The 23,658-nt window shown below is 46.0% G+C and overlaps 1 protein-coding gene across 1 annotated transcript in view; it reads left to right on the top strand.

Annotated features, from left to right (window-relative positions):
- Window positions 1-8,803: 8,803 nt before the first annotated feature.
- The window catches only part of SNTB1 (syntrophin beta 1), a 236,160-nt gene continuing 221,305 nt past the window's right edge, over window positions 8,804-23,658 (top strand). Inside the window, exon 1 of the mRNA XM_046018798.1 lies at window positions 8,804-9,678. Within this exon, the coding sequence (XP_045874754.1) occupies window positions 9,126-9,678 (553 nt within the window). The 5' untranslated portion in view covers window positions 8,804-9,125. The remainder of the gene's footprint in view (window positions 9,679-23,658) is intronic.

Raw genomic sequence — 23,658 nt, forward strand, 5'->3', positions numbered from 1 at the left:
TCAGACCAATGTCTGCTAATAAATGCAGAAGGAATTATTGTATTCAATATCTGCTTTTTAAACATGCTCCCCAGGTGGTTCTTACTCCCTCCCAAGTTTGGAAACAACTGCTGGATGTTTCCTTGAAGCTCTTTCATTCTACAACAGCTATAAAACTTTAAGCACAGCTCCTGCCTTGGAAAAACTAATATTTAATAGAAATGTAGGAAAAATAGAAATTCTAGTCAGCCTGTCAACAATTTGTTTCCTGTAAGATACTCCTGAAAGTATTTTTCCCCACACTTTAATATGCCAGTTGTCCAGGCTACTCCTGACCCTTGCCATTCTATTCTAACATGGTCCTAGGAGAATTCCTTCCTTCTTGCTTCCACCACAAACCCCTGCCCCTGCAGTACAATATATTGACACCCTTGGAAATGGGAAAGGAGGCGTCTCCCTGGGATTGTCTCCAGACTCTGCCTTTTCCTCGTTCTAGCTCTCTTTGTCCCTTCACCAGTCAGACGAGAGCTTGCAGGCATCGAGGCATCCTTGGACTTTAGTCCAGTGGACCCTCAATGTAAATTCAGTATCTTGGGATGCCTCAGAGGGCTTTAATTTCCATTCCAGAAGTAGGGCATTAACCCTTTGATTTTGAATGTGTCTTCTGCATCTGGGCTTCCAAATTTTGTAATTAATTGGAGCTATTTATTTTATAGTTCTAGTATAATCAGGCAGAGAAGCAATTCAAAAGTGAGCATATAGTTATGAATTTCTCTGCCCATAATCAATCTTTTCCTTGGCTCCCCACATCCAAATGGATGGCCAGACCCTAGTAATTCTGCTTTCAACATTTTTCAATCATCATCCTTTGACCTTCCTTTTCTTGCTTTCATTACCGAAGAGCCACTGTTGTTTTCTCCTTAAAGTTTCTCCCTTGCACATTAGACTCTAGTGTAAGCAAATGACACCAAAATACACTTATCCAGGCCTTTGACTTTATATGTGTTGCTTGCTCTACCTTTCCCTCGAACTCAACCAATCTAACAGGAATCCATACCACCTCTTGCCCTGCTCTGCCACCCCCTCCCTGGCTACCTAAGCTAATACTTAGTGTATTGTAACAATTCAAAAGCATGAGTTTGGAATCAAACAGAACAATTAGAACGATGCTTAAATCCCACTTGTAAGCAGGGCGACCTTTTTGAGCTCAACATTCTCCTCTGGAATATGGGGATAACATGACATATGTCCAATGGTTGGTGTCTGCAGTCAATGCCATGTTTTGTATGTACAGGGCCTGACATAGTGTAAAGATTCAACAAAAAGTAATCATTTCATTGGCTTCTCCTCCTCTTTCTAGTTCTCTATATGGTAATTTATCACAGTCTGTTCAATATTTCTTTAAACTATCTCTTTCATTTCCACACAAATCCAGCTCATTATCCCTGCTTAGGTTACTGAACAAGCTTCCCAGGTTCTTCTCCTGTCTTCAGTAGCCACAGAGACTTGTGTTCCTTATATGCACAAGGAATCTCGCTAAGGCACTTCAGTCTTTCCAACTAACCCATTCCTCATTCTGTCAACAGATTAATCTTCCCCAGGATCTATTTTTTTATTGCAACTCTCCCTTGATTACGAAGAATCAGTGGCTTCCCAGGACTTTTAGGATAAATTCCACATGTGGGGTAAACAGGCTCCAACTTCTCTGTAGTGGAGAATTATAATTTGGTCTGGCCCCGTCCTCTTTCTTGCCTTATTCTGGTAAATATATGCCTTTATTTTGGTGAATTGCTTATCATCCCCATGCCAGCCACGGGGCTGCATTGGGAGCCATCAATCATGGTATCTATCTTCAGCCACCAGACTAGATATGTGATCCAAGCTGAACCCATCTTTCTCCCTTTGGATACTTTTCTAATTGAGATGAGGGGAAGAGACCTTTCCTACTTGGAAGCTGAGCTGGGTACTCTAAACCTTGGCACCGCCATTGGCCATGGGTTGACCTTGTGCAATCTGAAAGAATGAGGTACGTTGGGTATCAGTTCCAGCTGTACTCAAGGCTAGCCTTTCTCTTGCCCTTAGCAAATTGGCTATGTGAGCTCATGCATTTCCCATTTGGTGTTTAGTGTCCGTTGAGATTCTATCACTTGGAGCCAAGCATTCTGAGTAATAATACTATCTTTTCACCAGATCTCTTTCTTCCCTCTTTCTCAAATCCATTCTAAGCTGATCAACCCACCGCTCAATGAAGATAATCTTGTTTATGCTTTTCTTCCTGCCTTTCATCAAGTTGCCCCCCCCTTAGGAATGTTTGTTCACTCTTATCTCATTCTCCAAAGTCTATGCTTCCCAAAGATTCAACTCAAAACCTTTGCCTTTCCTGGAGCTCAGCTTGTCCTTCTTGAGCGCTAGGGAGTGTTCCCTTAGCTTAACATCTAAGCTTCAGATTCCAAACCCTGGAAGTCATCTGGTATTTAGTTACTAATTGGGTCATTCATCCTTGTTATTTCCTACCTTTCTACCAAATTAGAATAAAAATTCCAACTTCAACTGAGGTCTAGAAGTGAAGGAACTTGTTCCAAATCGCAAACCCTATTTGAGGCAGAATACATTGAAGTTTCCTTAAAAATACTCATGTCTGGGGGCGCCTGGGTGGCTCAGTGGGTTAAAGCCTCTGCCTTCGGCTCAGGTCATGATGCCAGGGTCCTGGGATTGAGCCCCACATCAGGCTCTCTCCTCCACAGGGAGCCTGCTTCCTCCTCTCTCTCTCTGCCTGCCTCTCTGCCTACTTGTGATCTCTGTCTGTCAAATAAATAAGTAAAGTCTTTAAAAAAAAAATACTCATGTCTGACTGATGATAGTGGAGGATTGAATTCTAAAAGGAAAAACAGGAACCAGGAGCTTAAGTTATCAAAAAATGTCTAGATTGTTAGGGGATTGAGGGGAAAGACATCATAACTTAAAGAAAGTGCTAGAGTTTATTAAATGATGAAATATGGAAGACCGTAAACGTTCTGTGATCTGGAGGTAATACTAGGCATCAAAAATGTCGGTGTAGTATTTGAAAGCCTTTCAGAGCAGTCAATGAAGGTGAGGGTCTTGATAGAGAAGACAGTGGGTGGGAGATAACAGTATTTGGGAAGTAGCCCAAGTTTTCATTAGAGCTGCAGCTAGAACAGAAGGAATGGGTGAGAAATCAGTCCGGGATGAAGGAGGATCTGTGCATAACCATGCTGATGACTCAAAGTTCAGAGCAATGAGTTAACAGGGAGATGATCGAGGAGAACACTGCTATAGTAGGAGGGAGTAAACTGGGTGATGAGCAAAAATGGGCTGTCAGCTTGTGAGGTAGAGCATGAGAGGAAGTTTCTCATGAGGTCAAGGGCAAATACAGGAAGATGACTCCATAAAGGGAGTGGAGACACCATGGGAAAAAGTGAGTTTCCCTCATCGATAGACCTCTGATTCCAAAGGTTCTGAAAGTAATTTAATAACCAGCCTCTTTCAGAGGCTAAGGAGCAGCTTAGCAAGATCTGAAATAGTTATTTGAACTTTCCTGTCTATTTCATTTCCTATTTGAAAAATGTGTATGGAAGAAACTTTAATTTCTTATTCCTCTTGACCCTCGGACCAGGACATGATTTATGCCTACTTGGGCCAACTTGTGGCCTAATTAGGATGTGGAGCGTTCTCTTGCCTACCGGGATTTCAGAGAGCCATTTTGTTCAATGTGTCTTTAATATAAGATCTAACTTACAGCTCACAGTTTTAAGAAGGATCAAGTGTATGATTCCTTAGGAAAAATGCCTTAAATTTACATCCTAGGTATTCAAAGTCTGGGGTAAGGTCTCCCCCCCCCACCCCCCCCCCCACCCCCCGCATTGTTATGGGAGGGGAGGGAAGGGAGTGGAACTCAGGAGGAGAAGCTGGAAGATAAACATCGAAGTACTTTCAGCTCTGCCCCGGGCTAGCCCTCCTCCTCCTGAAAACGTCCCAGGTGTAGCACTCTGACCTCAGTGTGAGCAATCCCAGAACTCTCACGTGACCCCCCGGCTGGCTGATATCCTGGGTGGTGGTCTATCTACTGCGACCCACCCAGAAAAGCCCGGCACACGCAATAGAGGGTGTTTGCCAACCTTGTCTTCAAGATGATCATAGACCTGTTGGCCGGCTGGGGCGTACCAGAGAAGAAGGGACCTGCTCGGCCTTCTTTCTGTTCGGTGCCATTCCCCAGTCTCGGGGCTTCACCCGGGAAGTGAGACTCTCTAAGCGGGCGTTTTGATACGGCTGCTTCCACTGATCTCACCCCCAGCTCTGCGGCCAGCTCCTTCTTCCCATGTCCTCCGTGTTCATGACTGTTTTCCTGTCCGAATTATCTTTGCATTCCAGGGTGGGCCTCTGGCTTCCTCCTTGTACTCCACAAGCCTTTCGCCGATAGTACTGATGTCTCTAGGCCTCCCCTTAGGAGTTCTGTGTTTCGAGCATCCCTCTTGCAAAGTCACCCTGTCTCTCTCTGTTTCTTTCTCTCTCACTCTAGTTCCGCTCTCTCATCTCCCCACTCCCCCCACCAGATACCAAGAAGCTCTTTGTCTCCTTCTTTACTATTCACCTTGGGTCCACAGTCCATCCTGCATATTGGACAAATCTCCCTAAAGATGTTCTACCTGCCCTTTAGGAAACACGGCCAAAAATACAGTGATGATATTTTCCAATCGCAAATGTTGGGTCATGTGTTCAACCCCATAGAAGTTCACTCGGGAGGTAACAGTAAGCAACATTTGAAATCGAGGCTGACACTGACAATCCAAAGTGTTTCCCGGCTGAAGCTCAAAGAGGACAAGGAGGAAGGTCTGTTGTGCAATCCTCCAAGCGCCTACTTTGTGATCTGGTCCAGCCTCCCTCTCTGAACTTGCCCCTACCTCTCTCTTCCTCCCACAGACTGCCCCAGCCATCCTGACCTCCTTCCGGTCCCATGAACCAGACAAGCTGGGTTGTGTCTCAGGTGCCTTGTACTGGCACGTCCTTCTTCCTGGGAACTTTTCCCCTGGATCTTTGCAAGACTGCCTTCTTCTTACCATCCACGTCTCACTCGAAAGTCACCCCCTCCCAAAGGCTTTCTGTAAGGGCATCACTCCCAGTCTCCTCGTAGTCTCTTGCCTGATTACTCTTGACTCTTTAACACACTGCTCTCATTTCTCTCCAGTTTTACTTCTGCAAGAAAATATCTTACATGCTTGTAGTCTTTCTCTGCATCCACTCTACCACCCACTACAATGTAAGCTCCATAGGGCACACCTTTGCCGGTTTCTCTGCTCCCAGGTGACAACACCTAGAACACAGCCTGGGATTTGGTAGGTGCACAGCCAAACTCTGTGGGATGATTGGATGAACACACACTATTCCTCATCCCTGTGCCCTTGGTGCTGGGGGGCTGAGGATTCCGTGACCCACTCTTGCAAATCTACGTTCACACACATTCTGGAGCAAAATGCACATCCCACGAGGAAAGGGCCCCACAGAGGAGGATCCCAGTTCTGGCTGGGTGGGAAATGAAAATTCAGAAGTTTAGGCCAGAAGGCGGAAACAGAACAGGAGACAGAGCTAAGCAAAAGAAATCTGGTTTAAGGAAAAGGGGGTCAGGGAGCTTTAGGTATAGTTTCAGGAATACGGAGTTGGACCGGCAGTCACGAGAGCCCAGTGGCCACTTTGCCCCAAACCCACTCTGTGGCCTTGATTCCGTCGTTGCTACACTCTGAGGTTCAGATGCCTTATAAAAGGAGGAAGCTGGAAACCTTTCCAGTACTTTCCAGTGATAGTTCTTTTTTTTTTTTTTTTAAGATTTTATTTATTTATTTGACAGAGAGAGATCACTAGTAGGCAGAGAGGCAGGCAGAGAGAGTGAGAGGGAAGCAGGCTCCCTTCAGAGCAGAGAGCCTGACGTGGGACTCGATCCCAGGACCCTGAGATCATGACCTGAGCCGAAGGCAGCGGCTTAAACCTCCAGTGATAGTTCTTAAAAAAAAAGAGAGAGATGTAGGAAGGGATCATTAGTCTAACGGCAAATATTAAGGAGCTACAGAGCCCTAGTCTCAAGTCCTGCGAAGAACTAAAAATTGAGGAAAATGTTTACCCTTGAGAATCCAAGTTGCCTATCAGAGGCCAGAGATGCAAAGGTATTTGAGGAATGAGATAGGACTTCTAGGCCTGTAAGACCACAACAGTCACCAGCTTCAATTTATGAACATGTCTATGGTAAAATTTTTAAGAAAGGATCAATGAGGGAAGGGCAGAGTGGTGGCTAACCTCTGAAAGAGGGAGAAGCCGGAGGTAGGGGCAGGCGCTACCCATCTACACTCAGGACAGCTAGGTGCTCCCTCCCAGTGGCAAGCCCGGCCTCATTGCAGGATACACTCTGCAGCTAACGCGCCTGGAGTTTTCAGGAGACTGTAGGACCATGGTTCAGGGGCCAGACTCTTCGTAGCTGGCTTCAGATCCTGATTGCCACTAACCAGCCACAGGCCCCAGCCAGTTATTAAACCTGTATCTCTACTTGTTCACCCATGAAATGGGAATGATGATAGGGGTAAGGACCCCCAAGAATCCCTGGGAGGATTAAATTCATATGTGCAAAGTGTGCAGAATAGGGGCTGTTTGGATAATTCCACTGACAAAGCCACGTCCAGGTACCAAGTATGCCTCAGGCCTAATGATATTCAGGATTTGTCTCCTCCTTCGGGTGCCACTTTCAACAAGCTGCCTCCTTCTTCCCATGCAGGCTGGCTTACACAGGAAAAAATGTGTTGATCACAGAGATTCTGAGAAAGTACCATTCCAGAACCTGTGGTATCTTATGGCAAATCAATAAGTCACTTCGAGTTGTGTCTGGGTTTCCCATATTGCTTGAAGACCATGATGGAAAGGGAGGATATCAGTTTCGGTTTCTCAGTCATCACACTGGGGTTCTGGTGCCTAACTCCTCCTTAATGTTTTGGGTTATCGCATAGACACTCAGGCTCTGATTTCCCTAAAGAGTGATAGGAGTGAATCCTCAGCCCCTAAAGCAGAGGGCAGTTCCAAATGGTTTTCCCACCCCACAGTGGTATACCTTGTGGGCTCTCTGTCTGATCCTATGGTTGCTGGCCCTGTAGCTGTGGGTATCTTTACAGGAAAGAACACAGATCTTGTAGAAGACTGACTGGTGGATTAAAAATGTACGAAAGGAGGGAGCTGCAAACAGAAGCAATAATCCAGCAGTTTCCACTCACCTGCCTCCAATGACTTCTTAAAAGAAGTCCAAATGTTTTCATGTCATCTGGGGACCCTGCCTGGGACTCCAGCTACCTTTTAGGGATTCATCTGAATTTTAAAGAATTGTCAATTACAAGTGTGGGTCAGGGGCGTCTGGGTGGCTCAGTGGGTTAAAGCCTCTGCCTTTGGCTCAGGTCATGATCCCAGGGTCCTAGGAAGCCTGCTTCCTCCTTTCTGCCTGCCTCTCTGCCTACTTGTTATCTCTGTCAAATAAATAAATAAAATCTTTTAAAAAAAAGTGTGGGTCATTCTGGAAGGGTTAGAGAATGCTAGGTAATGTCGGTGGTGATACATGTCAGTGGGAATGTGTTTGAGAAGATTTCTTTCCTCTGGACACCTTGCTGGGTGGGGTTTACTTTAGGAATGAGCAGATTTGAGAGTTTTGATTTTGGACAGAGGAGAGGAAGGTGTAAAGGAATGGGGGATTCAAGAAAGACTTAAAACTCTCTTGTTTTTAGGGAATGGGGAAGCCCATGACACCTAACTATGGTGGGGGGAGAACCCAAGACGTTGAAGAACCAGGAGGACTCTGGGAGGTTCAGCTATGCCACGGGTTATGTTGGCATTTCTGGATTGGCCTAGTCAGGTAACCAACAATTATCATCTTGTTCTCCTGGAAAAAATGCAGCCTGAGCTCCAAATAAATAACCAGCGAAGGAACTTTTCAGATACAATCCTTGGCACTGAGCTCTTAAGTGGTGAACTTCCTATATTGGATTTTGGGGGGAAAAAAGAGAAAGTCCCAGGAAACATTTAGTATTGCACTGGTGGGAGGAAAGATAGGTCAGAACCACTGAGCATATTCGGTGTTGAAGCTGGAAAGGCATCAGTTCCTGGGGCCTGGGACACACAGTGACCTGCTGAAAAGCCCCACCAGCAGGGACATCTCCAGAGATCGGGCAGAAATCGGTCCTGCATTTAAAGAGAGGAAGTTTCGGGTGGGCACTCTGGTTTTGCTGACGCTTCACGCTGAGTTCTCTGGACAGCCTTCCCTCTTGATTCGCAGAGAACCCTGGGCCTCCGTCTGAGTCTACCTGACAGTCCTCCCAAGAAGGAGAGACAGGTAAGAACTCATCAGGAGAAGCCAAGCCTCGGTTGGAGGAAGTCAGCGTGAGGAGAGGGACAGAGACAGAGTTGGGGGGTTAGGACTGAGGGACAATCCAGCGGGGAGGTGGGGGGAGTGAAAGGGAAGGGGTCGGGGCGTCGAGGGAGGGGACCCAGGTAGAAGGAGCGGCCCCAGCAAGGGAGCGGTGTGGGCGCCGGCGGAGAAGGAAGGCTCGAGAGGAGAGGGCCGTGCTGGGGAGGGCAGCGGGCGCGAGGAAGCCGTCCCTGCCGCGCGGCGGGCTCCCGGCAGCGCCGCGGCGGGGGTCTGAACCCGCGAGCCGCGAGGGAGCGGGAGCGCCGGGGCTGCGGCGGCTGGAACAGGTGAGCGGCCGCCGGGCTGCGGGCCCCGCCCCACCCCGCGGGCGCGCCTCCTCCTCCCCGCCCTCCCCGTCCTCCCCGCGCGGAGCTGCGGCGCGGCTCCCCTCGGTTTGGGCTTTTGCAACTGGCGCCTGGCTTGCCTTTTTTTTTTTTTTTCCTCTCCCCTCCCCTGAGTCTGTCTGTCCTTCTTTTAGGTCGCTCCACCCCGCCCAAGATCAGGCGAGGGGGAACGGGCCGGGCTGCAGCTGCCAACTCGCGCCGAGCGCGCGTGCGAACTCCCGGAGCGGCGTCCCGCGCCCGGCCTCCTCCCTGCGGGGCGCGCGCTCCCCGCTCCCCGGGCCCGCGGCCACCCCCGCAGCCCTTCCCCACTTTTCCCCCCTTTGGCAATCACATGGCATTTTAAGAATGCCGGAAAGATGGCGGTAGCGGCGGCGGCGGCGGCGGCGGCGGGGCCGAGCGGCGGGGGAGGCGGCCGGGCGCAGCGGAGCGGGCTGCTGGAAGTTTTGGTGCGGGATCGCTGGCACAAAGTTCTGGTGAACTTGAGCGAGGACGCCCTGGTTCTGAGCTGCGAGGAGGGCGCCGCGGCGTACAACGGCATCGGCACCGCCACCAATGGCTCGTTCTGCAGGGGCGCCGGCGGCGCGCAGCCCCCGGACTCGCCCGCCGGGGTCCGCACCGCCTTCACCGACCTGCCGGAGCAGGTGCCCGAGTCCATCTCCAACCAGAAGCGCGGCGTGAAGGTGCTGAAGCAGGAGCTGGGCGGGCTGGGCATCAGCATCAAGGGAGGCAAGGAGAACAAGATGCCCATCCTCATCAGCAAGATCTTCAAGGGGCTGGCGGCGGACCAGACCCAAGCCCTGTACGTGGGCGACGCCATCCTGTCGGTGAACGGGGCCGACCTGCGGGACGCCACCCACGACGAGGCGGTGCAGGCGCTCAAGCGCGCCGGCAAGGAGGTGCTGCTGGAAGGTAAGGGGTTAACGCCGCGCGGGCCGCGCACACACCCCCTCACTCTCCCACCGCACCCTCACGCTCACCCAGGTGCCGACACCACCCGGGGGCCCGGCGTGGGGGGGGGGCGGTGGCGGCGAGTTGGGACAACTTTAACCCACCTGGGGGGCAACTTGTCCCTACCCTAGAGTCGCTGCGGGCTTGGACCCAGCAGGGGTGTGTGCAGAGGCTCAGCGAGCAGGGTTTCTTGAGCTACGTGGCAGGAGCAGAGTCAGATGCTTAGGGCACCAGGCGTCATTTTTACCCGCGGATAATCCGAGGGTAGCGTAGGGACCGGTAAGTGGCACTGTAGAGGAAGGGCAGCCGTCCGCGCTGCAGTGAGGGCTCCCTGAATAATCGCAACTCTTAGTTTTCCGCTTGGGCACCGTGTTCTCCTCAGAAGCCTGGGCAATCCATTTAAAAAGGTTCGGTCCTAAAGAAGAAGACAGAGAAAAGTGGCCGTGTTTGAACGCTAAAAGCCCATCATCCTTCTGGACTTTCCTCCTCTCGCGTTGGAAGCCCGGGTTATGCTAGCGAGTTGTGCTCTGGGCTGGGAAGTATTTTGCAGCTTTACGCAGAAGTTCCCTTTTGGTGCCAGGTGTTTGGCCGGTCAGTCTGGATTCCAGGCTGCTCTGGGTGGAGGGTTGCTGAGGCAGTTTTTCTGCCTCCCTTTTCCCGGGATTTTTCCCTAGTGGGGTGGAAACAGTTTTGCATTTGTAAACAGTTTCCCCAGAGTGTGAGGCTTCTAAGAATGGGCTTTCTTGAGATCCTGTGTGCATAGCCTCCTAATTTTTCAAGTGGAGAGAACAAGTAGCCGTGGTTTTGTACCCTTTTGCGATTATGTGCAGAAAGGCAGTAGGGTATTAAGTGGATAATCACTCTCGTTTACCACCTCATCTGTATCGGCCTTCCTGGCCCATAACTTAATTTGTACAAACCTCTAGTCTCTACAGATATCATGTAATTATTTTTGTCTATTCAACTTCCCCTCACTGTAGGTGGAGTTGTCTGGGGTCTTTTATTTAGTTATGGCTCATTTCTCTTGAGTTGATTTGTGTCCTGAGTGAACAAATCAGTGAACCCATAGCCGTGGAAACAAGAGTGTTTCAACTCAGATCTTGTAAACTGGTGGTTGATTTAAATCCTAAATTAAGGACTTAGGTCAATTTCCTGCTTACCAGATGTGGTGCTTGTGTGTGAAACTGAGAAAGTTCAAAGTTGGGAAACCAGCTTTGTTACATGTGACAGCTGATGCAACACATGGTGTCTACCTCCTGCTGGGAATACAGAGGGCACCCCCCCTCCCAACACACACACACCTTTATTTATCTAGAGGATTTGTGATGTCTTCATATTTAATTGCTACCCTGGATCCAAAAACTGGAAGGCTATTTGCTTTGGCTTGATGATTAACATAAGTAAACAGAAAAAAAGTTTCCAGTGACTCAAGTGTGTGTTGGTTTGTGTGACAAGGGGCAGGTGGGATCTGGGGCAAGTGTAGTTTGGAGTATAAATTTGGAGTATAAACCGCTGGGCCACCTGCTTAGCTTGCAATGTTTACTATAAACTTTCAGGGGACCAGGAGACAAAAAGCAGGTCCTTTCTGTTTGAAGGCACTGCCCTTCATTATGTCTTTTCTTTTCATTGGTTTCAATGTAATGAATAATGACTTAGCAAAGAGATAAGACATACAGCTCAAAAAGAGGAAGGTAAGGTGATTCCCTGCAGTTGAAAATAAAGAAAAAGAATCAGTTATGCGACTTTACAGATGCAGCAACTGAAGAGTGAGTTTTGTAAAAGCCTCTCATGTGACTTTCTTGCAACACGTCATGCTGTGTTGCAGACAGGACCTCTGGGGGAAGGCCTGTGAGCCTCCTGGACATGAACCACCTGGGCTTGGGGCAGCAGTCCTTTCCCCAGCCCGTGTTTTCAGAGATGGACGGCAATCTAGAGAAGCAAATAGAGGCCCCTCTTGAAACAGTGTCTCTTGTTCTGAGTTCCAGTGTTGGTTCTAAATGCAGTAGGAGAGATCATATACCATGAAAGCAAGTATCACGCATCTCCTTTGTAGCTTAATACATGGATTCCCAACTGAGGGGCTTATCAGAACCACCAAAGGACTTTTTAAAATCACATACCTTCTTGGCGTGTATTCTGAAGTGCGATCTTGATGGATGAATTTCTACAGAGGAGTGGCTTTGTAGATGTAATCAGCTGGGAGGGGAGGCTTAGGGAGATGTTTTAAAGATATGTTTATATGGAAAATGCAGTTTTTTTTACTTAGACTGGTCTTGTTTTGTTTGTTGTTGTTGTTCTGGAGCGGATTTGGTGGGGTTTTTTTGGTTTTGTTTTGTTTTTTTGTTTTTTTGAGCCAGCGGGTAGACAATACACACCCCATTCCATGACATGCGCCCTCTAGTGGAGAATCAACACCACTGCTAATGGAACACCCTGAAATGAAAAGCTTAACAGCAAGTTTCAAAGCCTGCGTTCTAGTTGTAGTCTGTCACAGAGTTATCTCAACCTCGTTGAGCCTCAGTGTCTCCTGAAAAATGGGAGTAAGAAAACTCGGCTGGACATTCCTGCTTTACAGGGCTGCTGTATGGAAGAGAACCTGAGAGTAAAAGGAAAAAAAAAAGAACATGTATCAAATGGCTGCTATGATTAGTTGTAATTACATGAAACGAAGCTGAAATTGTCCCTCCCAAGGGATAGTCCATTCCTCATACTGTGCTAGGGTTTATAGTTCTTATTTTTAGTATACTTATTATTATTATTACATAACTGTAATGTTAGGAGACTACTCCTCTGTGGGAAGGGAATCATGGCAACAGCTAACATTTTTTGAGCATTTTTATGTGCCAGGCTTTACTTGCATTTGTTCCTTACACTTTTTGTAACTCTGTGAGGCCAGTACTGTTGTTCTTTTTACTGATGAGGAAACAAGATTATAGACAGTGGGTTATTTGCTTAAAGTAACACAGGGAGGAGGTTTCCAGGTCTATCAGACTTCAAAGCTCATCCTTGTAACTTCTGGGTGAAATTGATACTCCAAGCTTCTCCTTCAACTGTGTACTTAAGTCCATTGAAGCTGCTTCAGTTCTTGGGCTCAGGATGTTCATCCCCACTTCTCAAATATGCTGAAATGCTCAAGACAGCCTTGAGCAAGAGAAGCAATTGTGTGGGCAACACAAAAGGGAGGGACGGGGAAGAGGATTCAGTCTAAAAACCTTAAGGCACCGAATGCCTGGCTCTCCAAAGGGAGCTGCTGCCACAATAGGGCAATTTTGCAAAGAGGCAGGGTCTCTGTCATTGATCACCTGGCTTGCAAGGAGATTACAGTGTAACTCAGGCTGAATATAAAGTGTGAATATACTGTGCCAGTGAAGTCAGTGTTTAACCATATAGTCATCAAAGTTAAGACCAGACGTCTTCACATTATGAACTCATTTCCCGTTTGGGGGAGGAGGGGCAGGGACCCTGCATTCAGTCATGGAGATACAGAACCCCATACCGTCAGGGAACATGGGGTACACAGATACGGAGTGAATGGCTCCCTGTGGAGTGGAGCTGGGCACAGCTGCATAAATATCCTGGTAGTTCTGAGTCAGGGGTGGGATGAGTTTTTTTGCCCTTAGATTGATAGCAAAATAGTAATTTGGAATGGGTCAACATTTTTGTAACTGAAACTACAATAAAGTTAGTTTCTCCATAACTTTGTCCAGATTGGAGAGTGCAGAATGTTCTGGAAGACTAATACTGGGGTAGGGAAGGTGGGAGTAGGTGGTGAAGAGAATCTTGTCTGGGTCCAGAAGGTATCCTAGGGAGCTGGGCCAGAAGAAGTAGAATTCAAAGGAGAAGGTCAGAGACTCTTGTTGACAGGAACCCTGTCCATCAAAGCTCCTCCCCCAGCACTGCTCCCAGAAATGCCTGGCTGCTGAGATCATCTAAAATGTCACTTGCACAGTCAGTTCCTTTAGTGGTAGAAGTAGGGGTGGCAGGGCAGGGAGATGGGGTGCAAGGCAGAGGCAGTGGTTTGGTTGGCATGAAATCTCAGGATTGGACACGAATTTGTATTTTATAGGATCCTAGTTTACTTAACATACAGGATTTTTTTTTTTTTTTAAGATTGTACTTACTTTTTTGAGAGAGAGAACATGAGCTGGAGGAGGGAGAGGGAGAAGCAGGATCCCAGCTAAGCAGGGATCTCCCCAATCTGGGGTTCAGTCCCAGGATTCAGATCGTAACCTGAGCAGATTTCAGACACTTAACAAACTGAGCCACCCCGGCGCCCCTGGTATGTACGGATTATTAAAGAATATCCAAGAACTGTGGAATTTAGGGTTTTGAAATTCAGGTGCTTATATTTTCACTAGCAGTTATTCTTTTCCCAAGATGCTTTTTCTTGTTGGGTCTTGATTTTCTTCATTGGGAAGCTAGGGAGCTAAGTGAAGCCATCACTAAACCTTATTTCACTTTACATCCTATAAATTCAGACCCAACACCCTTTTTTTCTCCCCAAAGATTTTATTTATTTATTTATTTGACAGTGAGAAAGAGAGGGAGAGAGAGAGCACAAGCAGGGGGAGTGGCAGGCAGAGGGAGAAGGAGAAGCAGGCTCCCAACTCAGATGTGGGGCTTGATCCCAGGACTCTGGGATCATGACCTGAGCCGAAGGCAGAGGCTTTAACCCACTGAGCCACCCAGGTGCTCTGACCCTCCACTCTCTTGATGGGCCAGTGCTCTATAAGAACGCTGATTCCAGGGGTGCCTGGGTGGTGCGGTCAGTTAAGCGTTCACCTCTTGGTTTTCAGCTCAGGTTGGGATCAGGGTCATGACCTTGAGCCCTGTGTCAGGCTTTGTGCTCAGCAAGGAGCCTGCTTTAGATTCTCTCTCCCTCTCCCTCTGCCCTTCCTGCTGGTGCACATTCTCTCTCTCTCTCTCAAATAAATAGATCTTTAAGAAAAAGAATGCTGATTCTGCTTTGCCCCTCTATACAGTAGCCCCCCATATACAGAGTTTTGCTTTTTCACGGTTTCAATTTCCTGAGGTTCACTGCAGCCTGGAAAGCAGACAATCCCCCACTCTGAGAAATCCTTACAAGGTCACCGTAGCCTAACTCACTGTCACAGTGCCTGCCTCACTCCCCCTGCCTCACCTCCTCGCCTAGGCCTCTTATCATCTGCCCTCATCATGGGAAGGGCCAGTACAGGACAGTAAGATATTTTGAGAGACAGAAAGGCCACAGTCTCAGAACTTTTATGACATATTGTTATAATTGTGCTATTTTATTGGTTATTGTTGGTGCTAACTAACTTATTATTACTGCCTGTTTCATAAATTAAACCTTACCATAGGTATATTTGTATGGGAAAAAACCGTAGTATATATAGGGCTCAATAGTACTGTCTGTGGTTTTCGGCAGGCATCCCCTGGGGGTCTCGGACGGTATCCTCTGCAGGACCCTGTGGTGCCTGCCGTTTTGAAGACTCTTTATATATGTAATAAAAGCTAACATTTATATATTCCTTGCATCACACGAGATGCTGTTCTAAACGCTTTACGTGGACTAAATCATTGGATTCTCACAGTCACCAAAGCTGTTTGCAGATGAGAAGACTGAGGCATAGATCATGGAAGTCACTTGCCTGAAAAACACAGGGAATAAGTTCCATTGCTGAGATCCAAACACAGACCTTATCTCTTTGAAGCCTCACGAACAGCCTTATGCAAGAAGCAGGTTAGGGAGGCATATCCCCCGTTTGTTGATTAGGAGAGTGAAGCTCCAAGAGGTCCCATGATTTGTCCAGTTCAGGTCTTTAGCTTTCTTGTCTAGTATATTCATTTTCTATTGCTGCTCTGATAAATTACCCAAAAATCTAGTAAATTAAAACACAAATTTATTATTTTATAGTTTTTTAAAGTCAGAAGTCTGATGCAGATCTCACTGAGCTTAACTTCAAGGTGTCCACAGCACTGTATTTCTTTCTGGAGCCCCTAGGAGAGAAGAATCTGTCCCCTTGCTTTTTCCACAAGCTTCTAGAGACCACTCAGATGCTTTGGCTCATGACTCCCTTACATTTTTAAGCCTGTGGTGGCAACTTGAGTCTTTCCCACATCAAAACACTCCAACCAGGGTGCCTGGGTGGCTCAGTCAGTTAAACATCTGCCTTCAGCTCAGGTCACGATCTCCGGGTCCTGGGATCGAGCCCCACATTGTGGCTTCCTGCCCAGCAGAGAGTCTGCTTCTCTCTTTCTCTCTCCATCCCCCGCCCCTCCCCACCACTTGTTCTCTCTCTCTCTCAAATATATAAGTAAAATCTGTAAAAAAATACCACTTCAAACTTTATTCTGCCTCCTCCTCGCATTTTTAAGGACTTGTGATTACTTCAGTCATACCTAGATAGTCCAGGATAATTTTCCTTCTTAAAATATATTTTAGGGTGCCTGGTGGCTCAATGGGTTAATCCTCTGCCTTCAGCTCAGGTCATGATCTCAGGGTCCTGGGATCGAGTCCCGCATCAGGCTCTCTGCTCAGCAGGGAGCCTGCTTCTCCCCCATTGCTCTCTGCCTGCCCCTCTGCCTACTTGTGATTGCTCTCTGTCAAATAAGTAAATAAAATCTTAAAAATATATATATATATATATATTTTAAACTATAACTTACCTGATTAGCAACCTTAATTCACTTTGCATACCTCCTTCCTCTTTGCCAGGCAAGGTAACCTATGGTTGGGATCTGGAGACTAGGAGGTGTGCCTCTTGGGGGTGGCGGAAGGGGGCACTTTTCTGCATATTATGTCTGGTTTGCTGAAATGGTAATGGTACAGAGTTCCCAGGTAGCTCTTCAGGAATGTCCTCCACCACGGTAAACAGTCCTGTCCTGTCACGTGGCAGAGGAGTTTCTCCATTCATTCATTCATTCACCCGTTTGCCTAACAGGTAACTTACTGAGTGTCCTCTATGTGCCATATACCACTAGAGCTTGCCCATGACAGACAATATCACAGTGACCGACGCCGATAAGCCCCACCCAAATAGCTACAGGATGGAGTGGAAAGTGCTACATCACGGGCGTTATGGGATGCTGTGGGAGCCTCTGAAGGGCGTCCGGCCCATTCTTGGACAGGGCTGTGGAAGGCAAAGGTCTCAAGGCAGCCCGACAAAGAGCTTGGCTCTCAGCTGTAGCTCCATGTGGGTAGAGGTGGGGGGAGTGTGGCCTTCTGGCCTTGCTAAAGGGCAAGAATGGAAAAAAAAAAAAAAAAAAAAAAGACCAGAGAACTGAGCAGGAACCATGGCTTCTAGGCCTCGTTACAGAGTTAGATTTCCTTCTCAGGGTGAAGTGTGTGAGGCAGGGAAATGTCATGCTGAGTTTCACGTTTCAAGAAGTGCAAGGTAGGCGAGGCTCTCTGGAGGTGACCCAGACTCATGGGCCCAGCCAGCAGCCCGGAATTCAGAAGCTCGACCCTGACGGAGCCCCCTCCGCCACGGGGCTTAGGTTTGTAAAAGTGGCTTCCCACACGTTATGATTTTGCCACCAGGTCAGCCCTCTGTGGATGATTGGGCTGGGAGAATGACCCTCCCCCCCCTTTTTGTAGAGGAGGAAAATGGAAGTCAGAGATGAGATGACTGGTCCAAGGTTACCTTGTAAATGGGGGAGCTGGACATCGGATTCCCTCACACCCGCCAGGCTCTAACTACTGCACGAGACATCGTGTCAAGACGTTGTACAGTGGACGAAAGGAAGTCTGACAGGTGTCAGGCATGGCCTCTGATTCTGGGGAGTTGACAGTTACTGAGGAGGTGAGGCATTTGAGGCTGATGGTGAATTTCTTTTTTTTTTTTTTTCCTGATGGTGAATTTCTTGAGATTCATCATGGAAAGGGAGTGATTTTTTACTCCAGCCTGTGTGGCATAGTACCCTGCAACGTATTAGGCTGATGGTAAAATGTCTTAGGAAGGACAGAAGGGAAGGAGACAGACAGTGGGGGAGTAAGGGAGGGAGAAAGGAAGGAAGGAAGGAAGGGCAGAGGGAAAGTACTTTGGGGACCTGGTGACCTTTCCTGATGACTCCCATCCTCCAGCACTCCAGCCGTTGGACTGTGGTAATGATAACACTTTTAGCATGGATAATGAAAACTCTGTTCGGGGCTGTAGCAAAGAATACAGAAGCCACTTTATAGCCTGGGAAGCACTTAACATAGACCAGTCTTGAAAGGCAAAAGAGGAGCCAGACATGATTTTTAAAAGTTACTGGAAAATGTAATTAGCCTTTTAATGTTGTATTTATAACCACCTTTCCTCTGCCCCCCTGTGGCTCAGGGACCTACAAGTCTGAATATGTAAGAACACTTTCCACCTAGGGAGATGAAAACTGTCTGCTTAGATATTTTAATCGTCTTTTTTTTTTTTTTTTTTTTTAAAGCTGATGAATCAGTCTGAAAATTCAGACCATATTCCTTATGTGAAGCGGATCAGAACTGTCCTTCAGTTTCATATTTCTGCCATGGAGGGAAATGCTTTTCACGTTCCATGGTGCGTTGTAGCACTCACCCCATGGAGTGTGTGTTAAAAATAACTCACTGCACACAGCTCCACATTTGTGAAAGGCATCTAGCCGAAGCTACCAGTGGTCTGTTTGGTGAAGGGAAATTGTTCTCCGGCAGCTAGTGGCCTACTAAGAATTATATTGCAAATGATGCATTTCAAAGCAGTTAATGTTAAAGAAAAGCCAGAATTTCCCCTGCATTTATACCAAATGTTTTATATACCAGACCTCATTACCCACTTCACTGGCTTTGATCTATAATAATCGCTTGCCTTTAGCTCCGGCCTGCAGAGTGCGACTCCAGAGAAAATATGTAACACACGCCACGAAGTAGTGTCCTAACAGACCCATGCAGATGAGGCCCGCTCCCAAAGTGGGACATACAAGATGGGAAAGTTCACGCTCAGTAGAGATTATTAAGGAAATTAGGATGATGAACCATCCCATGGCTCAGTGCTTTTTAAAGCTACTTCCCCTTCCTGTGGTTGGGAGCATCGTTTGTAGCTCGTTGATAAATGTGGGAAGCTCCATCTCAAATTTGATGACCGGTTGCTGAGTGTTACCATAGTTGGTAGACCCCGTTCTTGGGCTTGCTCTTGGTTCTTTTCCTTGCAGTTTCCTTCTCACGGCAGTAGAATGCCGTGATTTAGAGGATGGGCCTTGGATTTGCTCAAACTGGGCTTACATTCTTGTTCTGCCTCTTGCCTAGCTGTATGAGCTTGAGCGAGTGACCTACTTACAAGCCTCAATTTCTTAATCAGTAGGTTCATTGTTAGGAGGAGAGCAATTATGGATGGAAAGTGGTTAGCTCATTGCCTGGAACATAGTAAGCACTAAATATTTACTAATTAAAATATGTCATGTTGCATGCTTAGCTAAGTATGGTTTGCAGAGAGGATCCAAGCATAGAAGGGAAATGAGGGGGTCAGGCATACGTGTGATAGAAAGTCTTTTAGGGGACACAAAGGAGAGTTTGGGATTTGCCATGTTTGGGAACCAAAGGATTCCCAAACTGATGGCCTGGGAGAGTTGGTTTGCCTTGTAGAGGTGAATTAGGATCCCACAAGGGTCTGTTTCACTGATGATTTTTAATAGCATCAGATGTTTTCCATCACCCAAATCACAGTGTGGGCTGTTGTGGTTTCTGGTGGGCAAATGCGAACTTTGTCTTAAAATGCTGATCTGCAGGAACGTGCAGAAAAGTGTTTTGTAAAGGGAAAGTGGGCAAGTACAGATTTAACCTACACAGCAAAATTCAGAATTCTTTGAAAAATTGTCTAGGACTTATAGGAACATGGAAATCTTAATTAGCCAAAGAAAACCCAAATATTTCTTTTGTTAAAAATGTGAAATATTTACATAACTGTTACTAAGCCAGCATTATGTTTTGGTTTTTTATTTTTTAATTTAATACTGTATTTCATGGAATCCAGGAGACAACCCAGTGGAAGACAGATCACTGTTCATGTGCCCTTGAAAAAGAAAAGATAATGTTTAAGATGGACGTGTCTTAATAGGATACCTGCTTAGAATTGTGATGTCAGGGGCTATCTCTTCAATACAGGGATAATTGAAAAATAAATCCATCCCACAGAAAGGAACAACAAAGGAACTCACACATCTCAGATTGGGTTTTGGTAGAAGGAAGGAAAAATATTATCTACGGAGATTTTGAATTGCAGGTTGGTTCTAATAAATATTGAAGTCTGAATGTACAGTGTCAGTATAAGTTAAAAAAAAAAATACGTAGGCAGATGATGTCAAGTGGTTTCAGATGGGGAGGGCCCCTACTGAATGATCGGAGTAGTTGTAAATTCTGTCTGCAAGAACTCAGCTTCCATCTGGGCCTCCAGCAGTGTTAAGGCGCATTCCTCAAGTCAGAAATGATAAAATCTGAAAAAAAGAAAGGACAGTTGGATTGATGACATATGGTATATAATAATTACACAACTAGTTATTAAAATAATTTTTCTTACAATGTTTGAAAGGTGGCGCCTTGTCAGTAGATTGAAGTAAAAATCTGCAGGGGGATGAGATGAAATTCCTCTTCTGAAATCGAACATTCCAGAGGGAGACAGGTGTGGAGTAATAAATCACATTTATATAAATTACAACTATTTCTATAATAATAATTTATAAGTTATGTAAATACTGTAGCAGGATTTAGGGAGTATCAGAAGCTACTAATACTAAGGATACCTGGTGTGCAAAGGAATGACTTACAGAAGAGGTGACTTGGACAGTGGGGTTACATAAGCAAAGTGAAGCTTAAAATATAGGTAATTACTTGGCTATTTGGGACCCTGCATTTCAGATACTTTCATCTGAAAGCTTTTCATCTGCAGTAAAAATCAAGGTTAAAGATTTTTCTTTTTTGCTTGCAGTATCCACGTACTATCCTCTGTTCTTTACTTCTTTAGAATTTGTCTAAATCAAGATAATGTAATGCTGTATAATATATATAATACAAAATAAATATAACATTTTTTTGCCCACCCTTGCCCAATACCTTCTCTATTGTCCCCCAGAATGTTAGAATACATATTTAACTTAATAATTTAGTAATTTTTATTAAAATATATATCCTAATAGCAGTGTAGGCACATAATATTTGGAATATTAGAATATATTTCTAATTCTAATATACATATATAAATGTATATTCTAATATTCCAAATATAATATGCCTATGTCCTGCTACTTCATTTCTCAGTGTCAGCCATTATTGACTAAATCATTCTATTTTTATAAAATTGTCATCATGTCAACATTGTTCCATTTTCCGGCCACAGGATAGTTTTGATCAAGTTTCTTGCAGTTACTAATAGCTTCTCTTCTTTTCCTGTTTGCTTCATTTTCATATACCTATCTAATTTTTTTTTCTCTCAAAGCAGTACTAGAGTTATCAAATTTCTAGGAATAACTCATCTTCAAACACTCTTACACGGCAAATCATACCCCCATTCTGTTAATTTTCCTGCTCTGTCAACGGACTGCTTCTCCCTTCGTCTGGTGCATGGCCATCTTCCTCAGGCTGTCCTGAGCTTTCTCCTCTGTTTTCATGGAGCCTCTGTCCCCTTCACTTGTGGTTTACTTCCTAGTTTTGCTGGAGCACATTCACCAGTAGCTTCCTGAGAAGGAATGTGTGGGAGGTAAACAGGTGAAAATAATCTTGAATCTGTTTTCTCACTGGACTTACACTCTGGGTGTAAAAAGTCTGAACGAGTGTTTTCCCTCAGCAATTTTCAGAGTTTCTGTGAGAAGTCTTTGAGCAGTGAAATGTCTCATTCTCTTTTTTTTACATGTGGCCTCCTTTTTCTTGCTGGAAATTTTTAATTCTTCTTATCACTGATATTCTGAGTTGCATCTAGTGATTGGCCTTGGTGTGGGGTTTTCGCTCATCAATTTTCTAAGCCCTGGATGGGCACAGATGGGCTAAAACTATGGTTCCCAAACTGTGTGCCAATATGGCATACGGTGCCCCAGTGAACTCACCAGGGGGCCATGGAATATTTTGAAATTTAGGGGAAAACAGCAACATCTATCGGACACTGGGCAAATCATTAACTGGAGACTCAATAGGAGATTGCTACATTCCTTTTATGATGTCAGTATCTTTGCAAAACTGGTTTTTTGCAGTTGCCGTTATTTCAAAACAAAAACAAGTGCCACACAACATAAATAGTAGTATGGAATAGGAAATGCATCCAGTAGGATTCCAGCTTTTGGGGAGTTGTATAATGCCCAGCAGGTGCTACATTTTTAGGACAGGAAGATGTAGTACATTGTTTGGATTTAACTACTTAAAACACTGAATTGGAAAGTATCTCTTCGGGCCCCAGGGTGTCATAAAAAAGGTAACTGTGACATTAAAGTTGCCATTTAATGAGTAGAATGGGACCTGTGGTCTGAATACTCTTACACTTCATTTCTGCAACATTTTCTTGTTTTATTCCTTTGACAGTTTTCCTCCTCCCTCTTTGCTCTCTGTGCATGGAAATTCTTTTGGTTGGTGTTGAACCCTCTGTATTGATACTGTGCTGAAAGATAAGCTGATTTTTGTTGCTGTCTTCTTGCTGTTTCTCTAGTCATCCTTTTCTGTTTATTTTTGTTCTTTTTCATGGAGAATCACTAGGTTTTTTTCTGCAACTCTTGTATTGATTTTTTTTTATTTTTTTTTTTTTTTACATTTCATCTGTCATATCACTCAGTTCCAGGAACATTTTCTTATTCTCATTGCTCATCTTTTTAATAGCACCCTCTTGTTGTTTTGTGGATGCCACGTCTTTGCGGATCTCTCTGAGCGTATTAATAGTTTTTTGAAGATTTTTTTCCCACCAGTATGGACTCGGATGTCTCCAAGTTCCTTTCCCTCTGCTTTGCTTTTCAGTGTGTTGTGCATAATCTAATAGTTTCATCTATTTTGAGATTTGCTCCGTTTTTGTATTCCCTTAGAGGCAGGAACTGAGATGAGGATCTCAGGGTAAGATGTTTACTTGGGATACGATCCCAGGAAGCATTGGTGGTAGAGTGGGGACAGGAGATCGTAAAGGGAATGGGCCCATCAAGGCCATCACGGCCCCACAGTGGGCCACTTGGTCACTCTGGAGCTTAGTGTATTTCCCCCCGAGGTGGGATGAAACAGGTAAAACTTACCCACTCTCCACTCATCCTTTTCTTAAGAGCTACTGCTGGGGGCATACCTCTCTGGTGCTTCTGTTGGGCATCCCCCTGAGGTCATGGGTACTCCCCTGCCCAAAAGATGCCCCCAGGCTGAGAACTGCAGGCACTCCCTGCCAGCAGCCTCCTGGGTGTGGACCCGACTGCAGAGGAGATGCCTGCGAACGGGCTCCAGCTGGACCACGTGACGTAATTTAAAAGTGTTCAGAGGAAATCCTAGTGGAAGATGGACTGCGCTCAGATCCGGACAGACTTCCATCCCAAATCTCTCATAAAGGCGAGTCCTGGCATGATCAAGACGGCGTATACTTCCCTGGGAAACTTTGCGAAGCAGAGCTTTGGCTACCTGTGCCTGCCTTTTAATGTGTGGTCTGTAGAGAGTTTCGCCGTTCCTGTTAGTTGATTGCAGTTCCTGTAAGTCAGTGATGCACAAGTTCGATTAATTGAGTGGAAGGGGAGTGTAGTGTTTCTCAGTCCCGGTCCTGTTGACCTTTTTAGATTAAGGACTGGGCGTGAGCAAAGTGGACCAACTGGCTGTGTGACCTTGGCAATAGCCTTACCTGCCTAGAACTCCATTCTCTCATGGATCACAGCGGGATGACAATAGTACTTTCTTTATAGGACTGATGTGGGAACTGGAAGAGTGAATACAGAACTCAGTACACAAAGAGTTCAAAGTATGTTGACTGTTTTTAAGGTATGTTTGTCTGTTTGTCTTTCCCCACTAGACTG

Source organism: Meles meles, chromosome 1 (genome assembly GCF_922984935.1).
Source record: "Meles meles chromosome 1, mMelMel3.1 paternal haplotype, whole genome shotgun sequence".
In the NCBI taxonomy this organism is placed as follows: Eukaryota; Metazoa; Chordata; class Mammalia; order Carnivora; family Mustelidae; genus Meles; species Meles meles.